The 21,933-nt window shown below is 37.3% G+C and overlaps 1 protein-coding gene and 1 long non-coding RNA gene across 10 annotated transcripts in view; one reads left to right on the top strand and one right to left on the bottom strand.

Annotated features, from left to right (window-relative positions):
• The window catches only part of LOC139117030 (PTB domain-containing engulfment adapter protein 1-like), a 59,854-nt gene that overhangs the window by 13,923 nt on the left and 23,998 nt on the right, over positions 1-21,933 (bottom strand). For 4 of the 5 annotated variants that reach the window (XR_011548437.1, XM_070679837.1, XM_070679836.1 and 1 more), the window contains 3 exons: positions 21,400-21,513; positions 20,752-20,817; positions 13,066-13,231 (listed from right to left, as the gene is read on the bottom strand). Coding sequence is in view for 4 of the 5 variants with exons in the window: in XM_070679837.1 (XP_070535938.1) it covers positions 13,066-13,231; positions 20,752-20,817; positions 21,400-21,513 (346 nt within the window). In the remaining variant the exon portion in view is untranslated. The remainder of the gene's footprint in view (positions 1-13,065; positions 13,232-20,751; positions 20,818-21,399; positions 21,514-21,933) is intronic. The other variant, XM_070679838.1, reaches the window with a different exon arrangement.
• Positions 6,631-15,587, top strand: LOC139117032 (uncharacterized). 5 transcript variants are annotated; one of them, XR_011548442.1, is made up of 5 exons: positions 6,631-9,229; positions 10,222-10,299; positions 11,243-11,540; positions 11,844-12,051; positions 12,919-15,587. It is a non-coding gene; the product is annotated as an uncharacterized lncRNA (long non-coding RNA). The 5 variants fall into 5 exon arrangements; XR_011548441.1 differs by having other exon boundaries at positions 6,631-9,190; positions 9,309-10,299; positions 11,243-12,051; XR_011548440.1 differs by lacking the exon at positions 10,222-10,299.

Below are 21,933 nucleotides of genomic sequence, written 5' to 3'. Positions count from 1 at the left end.
CAGGGATCTCATGCTGAACATACCTTAAAGTGAATTCTATCGGCAGTGTCTGAGAGTATCCCATCAAGTCTGCTGCAAAAGCAACATCCTTTGTTTCTAAAACTGGCGGGCAGAAGTTCGCCCACTCTTCAATTGGCTTCTAGGCAGTCAATGAGGCAGTCAATGAGCTACACATCAACGTGCTTTGATGTAGTTGAACTGAGTTGAATGGATGTCAGTAAAAACTTTATTTTAGAGATACTGCCCAGGAAATTTAATTGGTGGATGAAAAAATAAGTAAAAAAAAAAGATATGACTGTTCAATGATAAGAATTGGCAGTTTACAATTCCACCACAACACCATAGGATTAAAAAATATAATTTGAACAGAATGTGGCCACTCTTGGCCTTATCCTGTAAATTTCACTTTCACAAAGCCCAAAATTAGCCTAGGCACTGACTTGAACAGGTGGTTCATTAAAATGCCATGAAAGCCTATCTGACAGAAGGCTATTTTTTCCCATTTTTTTGCCAGAAATGAGTGATATACAAGCTGATACTGGACACTGAACTTCTTGTACGTTCATTGGGCTTTTAATCATCGTTCTCCCAAGTTGTATTTATTTCTATGGTTGTCTATGGAGCCTGGTAAAAAGAGGATTAAAATGATTTCCAGGGTGTTCAAAAAAGTAGCAAAGTGTTACACTCTTGGGTGGTCGGTGAAAGGGTAGAGTTCAAAGGTGGTATATCCTCCAGTTCAATACAAGAGAACTTTTCAGGGGGAGGATGGGAAATGGAGCTGACACATCTTTTGTGAAAACCAGATAATTGATTTGTCTGGTGTGCTGGAAAGGTGTCTGGTTGGTAATGAAAAAAAAGCGTCAATGACACTGTAGCTCCCATCCTGGACTATTTAGTGTTTGTTCTCTGGTCAGATATTTGAACATGTGTGAAAGGGATAAAGTGCATGAAGTGAAAATACTTAAATGAAATGTACAGTGAAATATGTTTAATGTAATTATTCAGAATATAAAATGGAAAAAATACAGAATTAGATATATCAAATACTGTGATACAACCATTAACTCAACAAGTCATTTACAATGACATAGTCCCCACTTGTAATAGGAGTATTAGTCTTGATGGGGCAGGAAAATGTGGTCATTAAGAAGTATCACTGGAGTGTATATGTTGAGATCTATGGGCACATAGGTCTATGTGGTTGTTCCCAATTTGAAACACATGAGGCATGTCTAAGTTATGGTTCTAAATCGGAAAAAGATCAGACCTCTAGCAGTATTGGCCAGCCAAGAAATACATATGCGCATTAGATAAGATAAGATAAGATAAGATAAAAACTTTATTAAATCCCTAAAAGGGCAATTTGAATGCCTGCTTGACGAACGATACAAAAATAAATACAAAGTCAAAAAGCACAAAAAACAAGACCATGAAAGCGAAAACAGAGACACAAAGAACATGGCCGTTAATTTCCACGATTAAAATTTGCGTTAAAAGACTGACAGCTTGTGGAATAAAAGAGTTTGCGTAACGCTGGGTACGGGCTACCGGTGGCCTAAGTCTGCCACTTCTAACAATGCGTTTATCGACCAAGTCGTGATGTAGAGGATGAGTCTCATCGGTCAGAGTTAGTGTTAATTTCTTATCAAGTCGATCATGGTAGATAAGGTCAACTTGTCGCTGTGAATTTCCGATGATTGTTTCCACCTTTTTATGATTTTGTCAAGCCTAGCTTTCTCTTGCTTTGAGATGTTACTACCCCAACAGACAATACAATAACTTAAAACACTGCTGATAACGGCATTGTAAAATGCAGACAGGATCTCTTTCCTTACATTAAAAGACCTTAATTTTCGAAGACAATACATACGGGAATTAAGCTTTTTCAACATTGCTTCAACATGAAAACGCCAGCATAATATACTATCAATAGTGATACCCAAATACTCATAAGTCACAACTCTGCAAACATTTACACCTTTTATAACAACTGGGTCAGGCTCAATTGGCTGCTTACGAAAATCAATTAACATTTCCTTCGTCTTGTTAACATTCAAAACCAAGTAATTTCTATCACAATAGTTGACAAAGCGTTCAATTTCAAGTAAGTAACTTGAGTAGTCATCATTGCTAATCAAACCCACCATGGCAGAGTCATCTGCAAACTTAACTAAAGGACACGTCATTTCTGTTGCTCGGCAATCAGCAGTATACAAGGTAAAAAGAAAGGGAGCAAGCACAGTACCCTGTGGTGCCCCTGTACTTGAATATGTAATTCCTGATGACACAGAACCCAATCTTACATACTGTGCCCGATTGGTAAGGTAATTTGTTACCCATGATATCATTGCACTTGGGATTATAAATGAGGTACAAGATGTGACATCTTAAGGTCTAATATCCTATCAAAATTGGAGGGTATAGAACTTGTGGTTACTGAAATATGCATATATATGTATAATCAAGGTCAAAGGTCATCGAGGTCACATGACATTTTGAAAAAAAAAATATATTGCTAATTAATCCCTATATGCCAAAAATCAGATCTCTAGCCCTATTTGCTTGCCCAGATTAGATGTGTACATAATAATGAGGTAAAGCGTGTGTTGTCATAAGGTCTCCCATCCTACTAAATACAAAGGACATAGCACTTGTGGTTACTTATTTATTGACATAAACATATATTTTAGGTAAAAGGTCATCGAGGTCACATGACATTTGGTCAAAAAATTTCTCTCCTATAGTTATCCCTATATACCAAAAATCAGACATCCGCTCTATTGGCTCGTTCAGAATGATATATGCGCATAATTATTGAGGTACAATATGTGGCGTCATAAGGTGTCCCATCATACCATACATGAAGGGTGTAGCACTTGTGGTTACCGAGTTATTGAAAAATATGTATATTTGAGGTCAAAGGTCACCGAGGTTACGTGACATTTTGTCAATAAAATTGTTTTGCTAAGTTATCCCTATATACCAAAAATCAGACCTCTAGCTCTATTGGCTCGCTCAAAATTAGATATGTGCATAATTAATGAGGTACAATATGTGGTGTCATAAGCTGTCCCATCATACCATACATGAAGGGTGTAGCACTTGTGGTTACTGAGTTATGGACAAATATGTATATTTGAGGTCAAAGGTCACCGAGGTCACGTGACATTTTGTCAAAAAAATTGTATTGCTAAGTTATCCCTATATACCAAAAATCAGACCTCTAGCTCTATTGGCTCGCTCAAAATTAGATATGCGCATAATTAATGAGGTACAATATTTGGCGTCATAAGCTGTCCCATCATACCATACATGAAGGGTGTAGCACTTGTGGTTACTGAGTTATGGACAAATATGTATATTTGAGGTCAAAGGTCACCGAGGTCACGTGACATTTTGTCAAAAAATTGTATTGATAAGTTATCCCTTTATACCAAAAATCAGACCTCTAGCTCTATTGGCTCGCTCAAAATTAGATATGCACATAATTAATGAGGTACAATATGTGGCGTCATAAGGTGTCCCATCATACCGTACATGAAGGCTGTAGCACTTGTGGTTACTGAGTTATGGACAAATATGTATATTTGAGGTCAAAGGTCACCGAGGTCACGTGACATTTTGTCAAAAAGATTATTTTGCTAAGTTATCCCCATATACCAAAATCAGACCTCTAGCTCTATTGGCTCGCTCAAAATTAGATATGCGCATAATTAATGAGGTACAATATGTGGCGTCATAAGCTGTCCCATCATACCATACATGAAGGGTGTAGCACTTGTGGTTACTGAGTTATGGACAAATATGTATATTTGAGGTCAAAGGTCACCGAGGTCATGTGACATTTTGTCAAAAAATTGTTTTGCTAAGTTATCCCTATATACCAAAAATCAGACCTCCAGCTCTATTGGCTCGCTCAAAATTAGATATGTGCATAATTAATGAGGTACAATATGTGGCGTCATAAGCTGTCCCATCATACCATATATGAAGGGTGGTAGCACTTGTGGTTACTGAGTTATGGACAAATACGTATATTTGAGATCAAAGGTCATCAAGGTCACATGACATTTTGTCAAAATATCCGAGATATCTGCATGAACGGATGGACTCACGGATGGACGAACAGACGGACATGACCCAATCTATAAGCTCACTGGACTTCATCCGTGGGGACTAAAAATTGTGTCACTGCATCCTTTTTGCAATACAAGCGACCTAGCGGCCGATATAGCTCCGCTGTGTTTATGTAGAGAATAACTATTTTGACACATGTTGATGAGAAGGAGGAAATCTTTGATAGCTCAATGCAGTGGCCAGAAAAAGTGGCTAAAATAAGCTGCAAAAATACACAATTGAAGATTTCATCATCTTTGAATATATCACATCGGATCATCCCTAGGAAACTGTCAACCAAAGCTATCTGATGAATAGTGTTTTGAGAATAAAATTTTCTGACCAAAAATGGCAACAATTGCCCCCCCAAAATAAAAATTGCAGATTTCATCATAATTTCAAAAGATCAAATTGAGTTCATCTATAGAAACCTGTATACCAAATTTCAAAGCTGTTAGACCAGTACTTTTTGAGAAACACATATTTTGACCAAAAATGGGAAAAATTGCCACAAAATTCAAAATTGCAGATTTCATCATTATTTCAATAAATATCATGTAGTTCATCTATGGAAACCTGTATACCAAATTTCAAAGCTATCAGATGAGCAGTTGTTGAAATACACATTTTTTGACCTAAATTGCAAAAATTGCCCCAAAATACAAAATTACAGATTTCAGGAGAAATTAAATATATATTACTTAGCTCATCTGTAGGAACCTGTATACCAAATTTCAAAGCTATCAGACCAGTACTTTTTGAGAAACACGTTTTTTGACCAAAAATAGCAAAAATTGCCCCAAAATTACAAAATCGCAGATTTCATCATAATTTCTACAAATATCATTAAGGTGATCTGTAGGAACCTGTATACTAAATTGCAAAGCTATCAGATGAGTACTTTTGGAAATACACATTTTTTGACCAAAAATGGCAAAAATTGCCCCAAAAATACAAAATTGCAGATTTCATCATAATTTCAATACATATCATTTAGTTCATGTGTAGGAACCTCTATACCAAATTTCAAAGCTATCAGATGAGTAGTTTTGGCAATACACATTTTTGACCAAAAATGGCAAAAATTGCCCAAAAATACAAAATTACAGATTTCATCAGAAATTCAATATATATTACTAAGTGCATCTATAGAAACCTGTATACCAAATTTCAAAACTATCAGACCAGTACTTTTGAGAAATACATTTTTTGACCAAAAATGGCAAAAATTGCCTTAAAAATGCAAATTTGCATATTTCTTCACAATTTGAACAAATCTTAAATAGATCATCCCTAGGGACATATGTACCAAATTTCAAAGCTATCTGACCGGTAGTTTGAAGAAGAAGATTTTTAAAGATTTTTTTACCAAAATGACAAAAATTGCCTTAAAAATACAAATATGCAAATTTCACCACGATTTGAAGAAATCTGACTGAAGTCACCATAAATAAACTGCATATTAAATTTCAAAGCAATCGGACAAGCGGTTTGAGAAAAGAAGATTTTTTTACCAAAAACACCAAAAAATGCCCCAAAAATACAAATATGCAAATTTCACCACGATTTGAACAAACTTAAGTGAGGTCACCCCAAGTGAACCGCATATAAAATTTCAAAGCAATTGGACTTGCGGTTTCAGAGGAGAAGGCAATTGTTGACGGACGACGACGACGACGACGACACGGACGACGGACGACGGACGACGGACGACGACGGAAAATCAACCTATTTGATAAGCTCCGCGTCGCTGACAGCGGAGCTAATGAATACGATGAGAAACTAAATTTTTATTTTTCGTGGCCTTATACATGGGAGTCTATGGAGATCTGCCTTATACATGGGAGTCTATGGACGTGTAAACTAAAAATATGCAAATGTCACCTCGATTTGCCCAAATTTGGGAAAGGTCACTCCTATGCACTTCCATACCAAGTTTCAAATCAATCGGACTTGTGGTTTCAGAGCAGGAGATTTTTTGACCAAAAATGGGAGAAAATTACAAAAAAATTCATGAAAAATAGCAAGTCCAAGATACTGACCCAAGATGTGCACAATCATTTCATGTCAGCCCAAAGTACTTACATGCTAATTTTTCATGTAATCTGCTCAGTGGTTATTGAGTTTTTCAATTTTGACTGTTTTTACATTTTTTCACTTAATTTGCATATTTTTGGCAATGACAACTTCATTTGAACAAAATCTCATCTACAGCCCATCATCCATGTACACACCAAATATCAAGATGAAATGTACAGCGGTTTTGGAGTTTTTGATGTTGACGGACAGACATACAGACATACAGACATACAGACATACAGACATACAGACACACAGACATACAGACATACAGACATACATACATACAGACATTTCCCTAGCCTATAAGGATAGCTTCCATTGCCATATATACATATGGCTATGGGAGCTAAAAAACCGGAGAAACAGACATGGGTCAGCCCACTACGTATTATTCCAAAATGACAGATTTCAGTTGGGCGACCTTGGATAACTGCACAGGTCACTTGAGGTGGATGAGAGGTATTTAGGGGATGAAACCTGACTTATAATCACACAGTATCACCCTTCAGGTAGAATGCGCCTCTAGGACAGATATTCGGACTCTCAAACTTTTAAATATCTGTCTACCACTTGTGGGTGCTCATTTTGAAGCTCGTGCAGAAAATAAACTTATAAGTGACTTATTTTATTTTCCCCCACCATTGGGATGGTGACAGCCATTTTGAATATCGAGTTTCAGTAAGTATTGGGTAATCCTTTTCTCTTGTACTGGATTTTCTACATTAACCCTTGATTTTTATTCTTAAATTGGAAAGGAATGGTTGAAAATTTTCCCTACGAAAGGTTTGAGTCAGTTTAAATATTTCAATTTCAAGGTGGGTGCGCACTACATGTGACCTAATACACTGTGCATGGCATTGATTATCTTCTTGAAACACACGTTCAACGACCTTTGAACTGACATTCTGGTATGAACGTGATACAATATCTACACATCGCTATTTTTGTCTCTCGGTCTCTTGCGACACTGAAAGGACCCAGCGATGTGGCACCTGGTTGTTCCGGTAATTCCCTCCTACTTGTCTGCCAGCCTGAGGTCAAATGATCCGCTAAAGAGGGTCACATATTTCACAGCTTTTCAATGCATAAAACCATTCCCAAGATCACGCAAGGTCACCATAAAACTCTGCATTTCTTACAACTGACCCACGTCTCTGCATCACTAAATTTAAATTCAGTGGCATCATTGATAATGATAGTTTGGGCTAAAACATGGTTGTGTAAAGGTTAGGTCTGAACTTTTTCTGTTTGAGACAAAGTGAATTGACAAGCATCGAAAGAGAAAACTATTTTGCCTTCAGACAAAACAAGGAACCGTGTACATTTTGATTGACAATGGGTACATAATACGAAACAACAGAAATACTGATATTTATTTCATTTGGTCACACACACTGATTAAAAACTACCAAATCCTTATATTACCAAGCTGCATGCTTTTACAGTAAAAGGAATGTATTTTTACATATTTCTGCTCTACAAACACCTATCACGTACATTTCCCTATTCTTTTCTCCTAAGGTACAATGCACCAGGGGCTTCAATGATCACTGGGGCTCAATTTTAAAGCTCTTGGAGTAAGAAATATTTTCTCCACCTCATTTTTCTAAAATCCAAAATTTCATTCTTTTCCATAGAGTTAATAAAGGGATGGCAGCCATTTTGAATAATATTGGTACATGTTGAGTAATTTTATGGCAGCCATTTTGAATAATATTGGTACATGTTAAGTAATTTTATGGCAGCCATTTTGAATAATATTGGTACATGTTAGTAATTTTATGGCAGCCATTTTGAATAATATTGGTACATGTTAAGCAATTTTATGGCAGCCATTTTGAATAATACTGGTACAATTGTTAAGTAATATTTCCCTGGTATAATACTTTGCACTGTGACCCCTGGTTTTTATTCTTGATTTGGTAGGAGAATGGTTGAAAGTTTCATTGAAGAAAGTTTTGAGCAAAAAGTTTAAATCTTTCACTTTCGAGGTGCAGAGTAACCAAGGTAGATTGCGCCTCGGGGACAGATATTCAGACTTACACTTTTGTAATACCTTTCTGGTCTACCACTTGTAAGGGCTCATTTTGCAGCTCATGGTGTGAATTTGCACATGATAATAACGTTCAGACTTTCATACTTTAACAATGCTTATTTTGGTTCACCACTGAAGGGGACTCATTTTGACCCTTGAGGAGTAACAGAATTTTTCACTGGCTTAGTTAAGTGTAAATCAAAATTAATTTTTCCACATAGAGTTAGTATGGGGGTGGCAGCCATTTTGAATTTCAACTGTCAATAAATTTTGGGGCAGTTTTTTTGTCTGGTACCAAATTTTGATTGGTGACCCCTGATGTTTTTCTTGATTTCGAAAGGGAATAATTTTATTAAGGTTTACTTCAGGAAGGTTTCAGCAAAAGTTCAGTCTTTCAATTTCGAGGTGCTTACTACCTTTAGTAAAATTTTATTGGCAGACAGTAGCAATCTTACTGTAGTTTCGAGATGATAAACATGAGTTCCCAAATTTTGGTTGCAGCTCTCTTAATTACTTATTAGTGACACTGGTAAAAATATCTTCAACTTTTAGACTGGCTGTCAAAGGCTGATTGATTAATCCTGTTGTCCAGCAAGCCCTTCTCTGATTGGCCATTCAATACATAAGACCTACTCTGATTGGTTACCTTGGAAATACAGGGAGACCTGTGCAAATCAGGAGACTTTGTGATTGATCCAGCTAGATTTCAAAGGTACCTGCAGATTATTTGCTATTTGGTCATGTAATCCATTTGACTTCTCGTCCTACATGTGGGGTCTCAACTTGGAGCTCAGATGGCTTTCTGTAATCAATACCAGATTCCTGGCATAAATCGCTGTATAGTCAATGACCAGTTCACCCCTGTCATTGCAAAGAAGACATTGTGACCAACATTCTTAACAAGAACATTACATGATGATTACTACTTAAAAAGACTTCCTGCACAGTTACTATCAGGTACAATTGCCATCTAGTTTTGCATCATTATAGTGACAGGTAGGTAGATTTTTTTTGGTATTTTGTGAAATATATCGAAATTTGCAGCTATGACCTTTGCCCCTTTTGACAATTTTAGAAATGGAACCACAGAAGCACAGCTTTCATTGGCTGTGTTTACTGATTCAGATCCAACTCAACTTCTACATCAGAGCCTAGCAGAATACCAGACTCTAGTGTATGAACACAATGAAAACAGGACTACTAGATAGACAACCAGAAGAACAGCGGACTACCAGATTATGGTTTGTGGGACCACCAGATTTTATGTGGATGGCGATTCTGACATCTAACAATCATAAGAAGACGTTTCGCACTACTCCTGCAAACTTCTCAAGCAATGTTTCGGTGTGGAGAGCATTCTTGATTTATTCAGACTTGAGAGCTACATCACTGCTCGGCTGTCTGCTCTGTTTGCTCCGAGAGTTTACACAGCTCTGATTACATAATGGATGTTTGTTAAACTTAAAAGGTTACATTACGCTATCTCATTATCTCAAAGTATAAAGGCTTTACTATATCATGAAGAACTTTCACAACAGGATGAAGGGGTGGGCCAATGGATTATCTGGGGAGTGGCTTGGGAGATTGATTTTGTTAAACGCTTTCTTTTTTACTGCCGTAACTGTAGAAACGTTCATTCCTGGAGAAATCCCTGCCATTTTGTCATGCACATTACTTTTTACTGTCTTATGTTTTCTTCCTATCGAACTCTTTATTCTTTTAAAGCTAACTGCAGCTGGATTATTGTTTCAATAGCCGTTGATCTTTCTGTGTCCCCCCCCCCTTCAAAGCTCCCCCGTAATACAAAATGGTCCATCCCTGATATTTCATCGTCTAACCCTCTTGGAAAAAACAGACAGTGTTCATCAAAATAAAACAAAGTCATGGTCATTCTCATCGAGATTCTTTTTGTGTTAGGCTGATCAACTGTCGGCTCCCTGAAAGAAATGCAAATCTATGCTAATAACCTGCATTCCAAATTCTTGCAGGAAATTACACGAGGGTCTGAAAACAATTGACCTGTCTACCTAATCATGCAAATTGGAATGGGTCGGATAACATCAGAGGTACTGTATCAATTGATTTGCACAAAGCCTCTGTGCACTCCCAACCGGGTCTGTAAATGTATATTACATAATCTAACACATGAGTGATTCAAGGCTTTGCTTGGACGACCCTGGAATGTTCTCATATGACCCATCTGACATTCTGCTGGCACTCTGAAAACCTTATCTCCAGAGAGCAAAGTATACCTGGGTTAACCATATTGTCAATGACCTTTGACACTCAGCCAGAGATGCATTGTCAATGACCTTTGACACTCAGCCAAAGTTGCGGACGGGGATATTGCAGCCTTTTATCGCCCACTGCGAACTGCCTTCATAAAAAGACTGCCATAAACAAAAAATGCTGTCAACTGACAAAATATTTAATTTCAAGATGGAATATTTGTTGATCAGCAAATTTGGAAGAAATTAAACCCTGCAATTTATCAATTTTTTCTGAGATATGATTGTTATTAAGCTTTGGTTTTCACGATCAATGCATTATGCAGAGTGACAACTGAAATCTCATCTTTAGATACGAACAACTGTCTTTTTCTGTAGACTGTGATGACGGAACTTTGGTTTCAACTGAATGCTTTGAATCTGTATTTGTAGCTTGAAGTGTTCTCTTAGGAAGCATTGTATCTGTCAAGGAGGTTCTAGCGAAAAAAGTAACTTTTTGTTTAAGTACATATCAGTAGAATGACTGGAACAGTGGAAGCTATTTGGTTTGTTTAAATTGATAAGCTTTTTACTACCTTGCCATTTTGTGCATTTAACTGCTTACACAAACAGTACACGCCTAAAAACAGAAAGCCTTACTCAACTTTCCTCAAGAGAACTCAAAATCGCTCTTCTTTTTGGATTCATAACACCCAAAATTTACCAATACTTGAAATTCAAAATGGCTGCCACCCTTATTTTAATCCATGAGAAAAATGCAATTTTTTTTATTTTCATACAGATGAGACAGTTCCAGCTTCTGTAACTCCACAAGCTTCACCAGAAACGCCAAGCCAGACAAACAGTAGAACAGAGACAAGTTAGAGAAGTCTGAACGTCCATCCCTGAGGCACATTCTACCCTAATACTTTGACAATGGCAGATAGTTCTTGGCTTTTTACGTAACTATGTACTGTTCCTTGGTAGCAAAGTCAATTTGCTGAATGTAACCTCATCCAGGGAAGCACTAAGATGTCATGACCAATCACGCTTTTCAACTGTTAGGATTGTATAATGAGGGTTCTATTGTAGTAACCAAGGTGATCACACTTCATGCAGTTCACCATTGTCCACCATCACTTAGACCTTTTGTTGTCATAATGGCTCAGTTAAAGTTTGTGGTGTAAAAAGTTTGCTTTTAGGGATTGTAAGTCTGAAAGTGCAAGGAGTTTTAAAATCTTTACAAATTCTTAGGCCATGATGGACATCGCCATGGTTACTTGGCTATTTTAGTCACACAACATCTCAGAGTTGCTGAAACACGGATAGTTTTGTGCCAGAATATGTTTCAAAGCACTGCTCATTAGTTTCTCTTTCTTGTTTTTTTTTTCACTCCTTCACAGGTATGCAGGGACTTCAAACTGGACAAAAACTGCAACACAGCCAGAGAAATCCTATCTCAATGGTGTCAGAGGCTGCCGGTATGACACCTACTTCATGAGTATTCAATGTTAGAAGAGGGTCGCCATATTGGAAAGGTGGCTAGCTGTGCAAGTGCGGGAGCACAAGTTACAGAAATGCATTATTCAAACGGAAGCAGACACCTCCATTGTGAATATTTTTTCAAAATACTTCATATTTGTGATAGCACTTGGAATCATTTCCATACGTATATACAGCAAATCCTTTTCAAAAATTTTTCACCATCTACCATAACACTGCAGCAACTTTTCTGATTAAAATTCCAAATATACAAAAACTATAATTTTACTGTTATGTATTACTTGTTAAAATTGTTTCCACAATGGGAATATGTATTTTAGATACTTTGAAAATATTTGGAAGTGAAAATTTTGTCAAACTACTTTGAAAAGCCCCACATTTTGTGATCAACGCAGCACATCTTGGTGTCATTTAATGACATTTGACATGTTTCAATTTGAACTCTGGAGTGTTTTTATATTTAAGAGTAATTCAAGCAACGAAGCATGATATGCTTGTCTTAACAAATTCCACTACTGCATGAGAATACAAATACCATCCTAGCTGATGTCCATTCAAAAGTCAGTCAAAGAATTCTGGTGTACATCAGTTCAAGTCACCGAGTCACATAAATTTGCATATATCCATATATGGTAAAAGATATTTATCAGCAAATGTACATATTCAAAATTTGATCAAAGCAATCTGGTATCAGTTAAAGTTACTAGATCACTTATAAATTAGCATATATCCATATATGGTTATTGATAAAGTGTCAATAGATCTACGCATTAAAAATTTGATCAAAGTAACCTGGCATATCCTTGAAAACTACATCAGTCAAAGTTACTTGGTCACGCTAATTTACATATATCCATACATGGTTACAGATGTGTCAGCAATTTATGTACGCATCCAAAATTTGATCAAAGAAACCTAGTATGTTCTTGAAAACCATGTAAGTTGTTGTGACACTTATTTGTTCCAAATTTTCAGATGCAGGACGTGAGGCTTGCCAGTCATGTTTATTCCTGGAACATCAGAGGTCTTACACAGTATTGGTGGTTCTGTTGTTGTAGCGTGGCCGGCCATCAAATTGAAAGATTGTGATTGCATACCATAGATATAGGCGGATAAGCTTACCTGGAGCGATAGGGACAGCAGGACTTGCAAGAGGCAGAGTGGTGTTTGACTTGGAAGGCTGGGGAAAGCCGTTGTGAGTTCCTGCACCGGTTGGAGAAAATGGCTCCATTTCGAACAGGTGGTCACTAGTGGTGTGCGTCTGTAGTGACTGTTGATGCTGGAGAGCCTGTAGATTAATTGAAACATTATTAAGAAAATCTTTCAAAGAGCCTTATAGTGACGTTCTATTTTTGCATCATTTATTAAATATCTTATTTCATTATCAAGGAAAATATTTGACCTTGCTATTTATTACAGACAGCAGCGGGAAACTCAAAGACAATGACGGCTTCTGATTGGAACTCTAAGACTTACAGCCTGACGGTTTGCTAATCTTTCTATTTGAGCGGACATGTTCCTACACGTGGTCACAAACCATTCCAGGGAGTGAATCAGGAGTCACAGAGTGTGGGGCTTTGCTTTGCTGTATTCTAACTGACTTTTACTACGATTGGACCTATGGAACATAAAAAATTGCATTTGATCTTCGGTACGAAAGATGTAATGGGCCGACGAATAACAAACCTGTGAAAATCACGGCACAAATTATTTCTTGCAATTCATGCATAATTAAAAGGTCAGATATTGACTGTTTTTGTCAAAATGACATGTTAGATATATTTTACAAAAGAGTGACGCAATTAAAATTAAAACACCACATTCTTGTATCTCTCATCCCTGACACCCCCATGCAAACTCATAACACTTTAACCCCCATATTCCTATGGAGACGTCCAACTTTGCCAATGAAAACAATTGGATTGGACCAAACCATGATGATTAATGGGTTGAACCAACCCAAAAGGCAAATCAATATCATGTTAACGATGGAGGTTACAATCCTGCCGTAAACCACCAGTAAACTTTGATGAAAGGACAGCAAAAGGTGAATTTTAATATCACCGTTCAAATATCAATTTAGATTTCTCTGAAATACTGTATACATCACGAACATTTGTTATCTGGAAAAGTAGACACTTATTGTGAGATAAGCCCCTTCATTCAAATAAAATCAACATCTTCATCTGATAAAACCCTAAAAAGAAGCAACTATTAAAGATACAGAGTGGATGATCTTGATTTTATCAACCCGGACATCTGCATATCATCTCTCTTGTACAAGGAAACTGAATTTCAAAGTTTGTCAGAATATAACTGGTGGATTTCACAGTAAAATGATTATGTATATCTGAGCCACACACTTACTTACATTTGAGACTTTATTATTATTTCTGTTATTAAATACAAAGAAGAATTGCAATCATTTAGAAAACTGGATGAACCTCTTCATTGTATAAACGTCAAACATCTAAAAATTTACGGACCTGGAAAGTCCCTATACAACAAAATGCCATTTCTAGAGCCTTTTTCAGGGTTTGGCCCACAGACTTCACAGTCAGCATTTATTTTACACTCCATGCCGTGATGTTGTGAAAAATCGAGTCTTTTCATAGTGGCTCCAGCTGCTGCTGTGAGGAAGTTTGCCGTTACAACCATGAAACAGTGCAACCCAGCGCCCAGAGTGTATTTGAGATGGTTGATAACTTTTGACCAGACAGCTACGTGGATTCGGATCACGATGTTTGTACAGTTCATTTTTAGGGCATCTGGTCACGTAATCTGTCATCTGGTAAGGCTAAAAAAAGAACAGGTTTTCTTTCTCATCATTGTGCCTGTTGATGCAGACTAGCCACATGCCTTTACTTTTCTGTTTACTTGACAAACTTGTCCGTAAAAAATGACAATGTGCGACACATCTTGGCACAAAATGTAATATTTATCATAAGTAGATCACATTGCACAAAATATACAGTTCTGAACAGTGACTAGATATCAGAATTACCTCAGCATACAAATATTCCTGTTTTGTTATTTTCAAGTCATTATTTGCATCTTGCAAAGAAAAAAGACCAAAATAAAACAAAAACTGCTTTGCCCATAACTTTTGCAAGAGACCTACAATGAGAAACAAATATTTTTTTCGGCCTAGCTAGACTCGGAAATTACAAACAACTAGCAGATGTCTGAATACTTCTAAAATTTCAAAACTTCTAAAATTCCAAGACTGATTTACTAAACACCCAATAAGATTTGCAATCTTGTGATAATTTACAAAGTACTGAAGAGACAAGACTAAATTTTCTATGACACCTTACCTCCATTAGCTGTAACTTTTGATGAATTTCTGGCATTTTGTGTTTTCTTTGTTTTGTTCATTGTTCTACTTTCAAAATCATGACTAAATGCCTAGCGTTCAACTTGTTTACAAAGTCGGTTTGTATGTTATTGTTTACACCTGAATTTAGTCTAGACAAGAATGTTAGTTTGTTATCAGTGCTTCAGTGCTGTAATTTTTCCCATCAAAATTTTTGTGCAAAAGTTTTCTAACTTTTACAAATTTTCTGTAATTTTTTTGATAATTTTGGGCCAATTGGACGTTATTTTTCATTGGCTACATTTTTTGATCAAAGTTTTGGGAAAAATCTTTAAAAAAAATTGTCTGCATTAAATTTTTATGAAGGCAACAAAAATTGACTTTGGCACTCAAAGGGTTGATATTGTAAGCAATACTCTGTATACTTAGTATATAACCATTTCTACTGGGTGAGAAAAAAGTTTATTCTCAAGAAAAAAAATAATGAAAATATTCTTAAATGTTTCAGTACTGTCCTTTTTACAAGAAGTCTACAGTGGCAGGGTTTATAACGCAGTGGTGAAATTTCAGTAGACCAGCAAGAGTCTTGAACCGAGCAAATTTCCGGGCTCTGTGCAGCCCCAAATCTTTTGCAGGGCCTGGAATTGAAAGCTCGGTTCCGGGCTGGAAGCAATCAAAACCACCTTTAGCATACGGAAGTCTGGTAAACTGAGCTGAGTCAGTGCAGTCTCCCATTGCGTCATGTTACTACTGACTGCATTCTCATTTAAGCTTCACGACGTGGGAGGGAAAGCAAGGTTCATTGACAATCCTGAATCCATGGAAGGGAAAACTACACTCCATATGTCCGTCACTCTCAAGGACCATTCATTCAGTGACACATCAACTTGATGTGGGAAACCTTTGGTGGATAAACTGAGAGAATCTGGTTCAAATATGATGGAGTCACTTACAAAGCAGAAATTTAATTACGCACAACTTGCAGTATCCTGTCTTGCAATTGAGAAATTAAGGTAGAATGAGTCCCAGGGACAGACATTAAAACACTCAAACTTTTACAATTCTTTTCTGATATACCACTTGTGGGGGTTCATTTAAAGCTCTTGGTGAAAGAAAACTTTTCAGCGGCTTAGTTTTTCAAAATTCGAAAATTTTTATTTTTCTCCATACAGTTAACACAGGAACGGCGGCCATTTTGAATTCCAAATATCAGTAAATCTTGGGTAATTTGTTTCTCTAGTACCAAAATTTGCACCGTGATCCCCGATTTTTATTCTTGATTTTGAAAGAGAAATGGTTGAAATATTCCTTGAGGACAGTTTGAGCAAAAGTTTGAGTCTTTCACTTTTGAGGCGCATACTACCTTAACTAGTCTGAAGATAGCTCAACTCGTCATGTGAACTACTGTGATGATGACTGAAAGTTTCAAAATAACTATATTAAATAAGCACAAAAGTCACAATATGTAGGTATTACAAATGCCAGACCTACAGGCAGCAAGTTATGACGCACTGAAGGGGTTATTCTGTGAGAAAACTTTACATGCAAATTTTTTTTGTTATTTTCGTTGGATAAAAAAAACAATATCCTTTTGTTTCATAAAACAGGTGCAACTAGTCTCCCTACTTTCCATCACATTATTCTGTATGACTGGAGACACAATCAGCGGAAAATTTTACAAAAACGGTATCTCCTCTCTCAATCATGCATAATTTTCCAAATCATTTAAAAATGAGAATTGAGAAGAATGGTGTGTTTATAAGTACATTTTCAGAATTTTTACCACTAGTTTTTGAATTTGTCTACACATGAGAGACATGGTAGACCACTGAGGAATCTCCAAGGATACAAATCATAATGAATTGTGGGAAATCTATAGTACTGTGTGGTGCTTTGTTTCTCACTCAGGAAAAAAACACCTACTGGCCGGTTGACCTTCCAAACACAGTCTTTTGGATACAAGTAAAGTTGCATATTAACAATGGACAATATCCAGTTCCTTTCATGCCCTTCCTGCCGATTCTTTAAGTGGTCAATAGAACATGTCGGAGGGTGATTACAGATTTTCTCAAAGTGCCTTCGAACCTGACAGGAATGTCAAACGTCTTTTCAAAGAAAATTACCTAATTACCAGTAAGGTGATATATACTGACACAGGAAAATACTGTACTGTATGGATTCCTGGTGTGTCAAGGGTGACGACATTGTTGCACACATAGTGCAGATAGGGGTCTTGAACTTTGGTTCTGTTGTGCTGTTTGATTGGTCATCCACGCTTGATATTCGTTTGCACCTCCTCCAAAAGCACCCCAAGAAATTTCTTTTTGGCAGTCTCGGATGGCCATTCAAGCCCTGTAGCAGGGTAATTTTTTTTGGTCTTACCCCTCCCCTCTAGCACTGTCTTTTCTGTATTGAATCACACTCATTCGAGCCCACCAGCAGTATCGTTTTGCATTCTGTAATGTGTGTTCAAAGTAGTACACAACAGAACTTCTCTATTAAAGCCCCTTTTCTCTCTGAGAACCTTTATCTCCCGAATGGTATTCCTCCATGCCCCTGTCTAGGGTGGTTATTCATGTGAAGAGAGTAGACTATAGATCTCCAGGAATGGGTAATCTACCATGAAGCAGTCAAGCAGAGCATTTTTGCAGCAATTGATGATGCAAAGGCTCCATACACAGTGTTTCCCTTTGGTTTGTATTGGTGGACTGGCGATGAAAGTTACAGGCAGGCAGGAAAAGGGTCATAATTCGGATTAACAATGCAATATTCTGGCTGTCAGTCATACTGGATTGAACTGCAAAACAAAATAATGCTGTTACTGGTAGTCAGTATGTGTGATATTACGGTTGGAAATCCAGATTGTTCTTATCATCGTGTGCTTCGTCAAAGGCAGATTTTGAGCAGAAATCCTAGCAGATTTTGTGAACTGAAATCCTATTCTCATTCCAACTTCTCCATACTCTAACTTAGACCCACACTCTATTTACATTTACCACTGGTCCCTCATAGGTACCATGGAGGGTAGCTATAAATGCATGCACTTGGCAACCACACCTTATCACCTATGACCAAACCAACCTCTCCTATGAACGAAAGTGTGGAAAGTTAGAAAATCCAACAACAAACTTTGTTTTGGACTCTGAGACACTATAAATAGCTGAAACAGTTGCCTGAATGAGGTGGCAAAGCTGTTGATTTCATTACATTGTTCAAAAACAAAGGAAGCGTGGAAGATTTAATTAGTTTGCAGAGCAGTTTTACATACAATGGAAGTCTTTCTGAATGGCTCGATGTGAAGCAGGAGGGCAAGGCAAAACATCGTCAGTTTTTGTTGTGCCTACATTACACAAATTTCTATCCCATGTAGCATCATAAACTTCTTTTTTGTAGTGTCATGGTAACATCCATGTTGAGCCATTCATGACAGTAATCAGCATCTGACTTTTAACTTTTTTCAATGAGCTTACGAACTTTCTATAAGCAGCACTGACTTCATTTATGCTGACACAAAAGGATTTTCTAAGTGCTGGACGAACAGTTGGATTCTCAAACACTATTTTTTTTTTTCGCAAATAGTCGTCTACTTCTTGCTGTCAGTTGCACCCTGTCATTTACGGCTTACTGGGTCCCAGATTCGACACAATTGCAGGACATTTCAATAGTCAGACTCTGCCTGCAGGAAATATGTAAATTATGAGGTGAGCCTATCAAGAACACTAGAGCTGATTGTGTGATGTTCCCATCACTTGTCTGGCCTTCAATCATTAACATTATGCGGCAGTATTTCACTGATGCTCTCTTCTATTTAGCCGTAGCACCCTCCTTTTCACATTAAAACCATCCACACCTATCTGTCAAGGACAATGGGGTTCTTGCAACGCTAAATTGGGTTGTGAAAAGATAGATTTCTTTCTTCACGGGCACTGTTGACATGCAAACAAGACGGATGCTAGCTATCATCCAGGGTATTGAATAAGAAAAGTAAACCCGGCCTGAATGAAAAAGTAGGGTCATTTGCATACTGAATTGTTAACACCAGGGGACTTTGTTGACCTCTGAAGATGGCACTTTGCTCTGGCGCGAAAAACCCTCCTCCTTCGATGAAGAAAAATCTTACAGCAAATTCCAATCTAATTATGATGATAAGCAGCATGAATTCCGGATTTAATCACTATTCTAAAATATCTACTTTCTTTCAAAATACACCAAAGTCGTTTGAATGGGTTACACCATTTAGTAATGCTTTCTATAGACTAGACACATCATACAGTTCTCAGAATGTAAGGGAAAAAAGGTATAATTGGTATAGTTTTCAAGCTAGGCATACTTCCAAAACACAATCATTTGAAAAAAGTCACCAACATGTATTTAAACTAAATGTTACTTGCTGCTTGTCTACATTCTTGTGTTGTTGACATCCAACTAGATGCCTGGTCTAATTACTCTCTAAGTACCATCTCAGTGACAGACAGATAACCGGTACAATAAACACACAACAGCGACTGTTTCTCTTATCTTGCCCTTTAAGAATCTCATGCTCATGAGGAATTTTGCAGCAACATCACTGCATTTTGAAATATATTACATGGTCCGCATAAGAGATAGATATTTTTTTAGAATTGTGACGTTAATGTTCATATTGGTAGAAAGTTCTCTGAAGGGCCATTTGAAAGCTGTCACTACTGAGGTAAACTTGAAAGCAGTGCTTCAATCCCTGAAGAGTCCAAGATGGCAAATCAATAAGTATAGTCCACACTGTGGCAAAAGGAAGTACTGCAAATGACAATTATACAACAGACAGGGTGTGTCCAGTGTCATAACAACATACCCACTTACAGAGGCCATACTTCAAGCTAATATCACACACGCCCTCTTCAGCCACAAAGTTGGCATTGCTCTACATCATGCCCTCAGCCATTGAATCAAACTATGCTTTTGTTTTCCATTGGTGGATGTATTTACTTGTGTAAAAATAAGAAAACAGCTGTACACGTCTGCTGATCCTCTCAAAAAGCTTACTTCATTCATTTGTGACAACTTATTAGTGTGTGTTCAAATATTTGTTCGTTAAAAGTTAATATATTGTTTACAATCAACAATGCCAGCCACTTAGACTTGAAAAAGGTGGCCTTTGCAATGTTGCCCTTTTACAAATCTTTGCTCATCTGCTTTTTTTCTGAATTGATCTTTTTTCACCTTGTCTGGTTTAGTTAAATTCTTCCCCTGCTCCCTACCCCCTTCCCCTCCCTCTCTCTAACACACACAGACACACATACACACACACAAAGACAGACACACAGACAGACATACAGACACACATGGATACAAACACACACAGACACACAGACAGACATACAGACACACATGGATACAAACACATACAGACACACAGACAGACATACAGACACATACACACACAGACACACATGGATATACATATACAGAAATGTATTTTTACAAAAATTGCTAACTGGAAGTAGGAGACTTACCTGTTCTTTAAGGGTGAGTTGGGGAGTCTTAGATGCAACAGAAGAATTAAGAGGACTACTTGACCTCTGCGCACAAGTCAAGGAAAAGAAGATGGCAAGTAGGAACATGGTTTTACGGGAAACAGAATGGAAAAAGGAAAAAAAAATAATAGCACAATTATCACAGAGTAGTGTAAGGCTGGAAAACAACTAAAAAAAGACAGCTGGGGGGGGACAGTGGGGTTTTGGGAGAGGTGGGGTAGCAGTCAGAATGTACACTTTGTTCAGTTGCATGCTGGGATATGTTTACAAAGATAAATCAGCTGCTACATTTGTTATGAGAGAAAAGCAACGCTGAGAATGACCAAGCTATAATGCCAATTATTATGACATTAACTCCCCCTCCCCCCCTAGTCAGAAGTACAGACACAAACATGAATAAAGATGGGAGCAACAAAAAATTAGCAATGACAGAGAGCAATGGTTATTGGCAGAGTCTACATGAAAAGCAAATTACAGAAACAAAACAGTCTGAAAGGTCCACTCCTTGAAGACGCTTGCTCAGTGCTCTTTTTCTTGGAAAACTGTACAAATTGTCAAAGATCAGACACTTGTTTTCAAGATTTCTACATTCAAAATTACTATGATTGCTTGAAGTTTCATACTCACCACTGGAGTGTTGGATGGTACGCTATTGTTCTGCATGGACTGTTGTCCTGTTAAAGCTTCCAGTTCAGCCACTCTTTGACGGAGTTTGGTGTTTTCAGCCTCAACTTCTTGTAACTGAGAAATAAAAAAATTGAAACAGCTATCATTCAGTGTATATTTTCCACTCATAAAGACTTGCCTTTTGATATATGCTCTACACACTGAAGCTGAGGTACAAAACTTGACTACATTGGACTGTATCTCAATTCTGTCAGAATTTCTTGGACATTCCGATTCTAGTTAGGGCAGTAGTTGACTCTACCCAAGTTTTGAATTGTGAGGAAGTGCATGGATTTTCACTTTCATCACATGAGGGCGCATAAAATTTTTCCAGAATGATGGCTAAAATTTCTGTCATGGCAGACCATGGCTGGGCGATTGCAGCGCTACACGTGAAGCAGTGGGAAAACAAACATGAATGAGAGATATTGTCTGATAGCTAATTATTATCAATTTTCTAATGTCTAGGATGTTTAGCTTTGTCATGCATTGGTA

The sequence above is a fragment of the Ptychodera flava genome, chromosome 18, assembly GCF_041260155.1.
Source record: "Ptychodera flava strain L36383 chromosome 18, AS_Pfla_20210202, whole genome shotgun sequence".
NCBI lineage: Eukaryota > Metazoa > Hemichordata > Enteropneusta > Ptychoderidae > Ptychodera > Ptychodera flava.
This window is presented reverse-complemented; position numbering and strand designations above follow the sequence as displayed.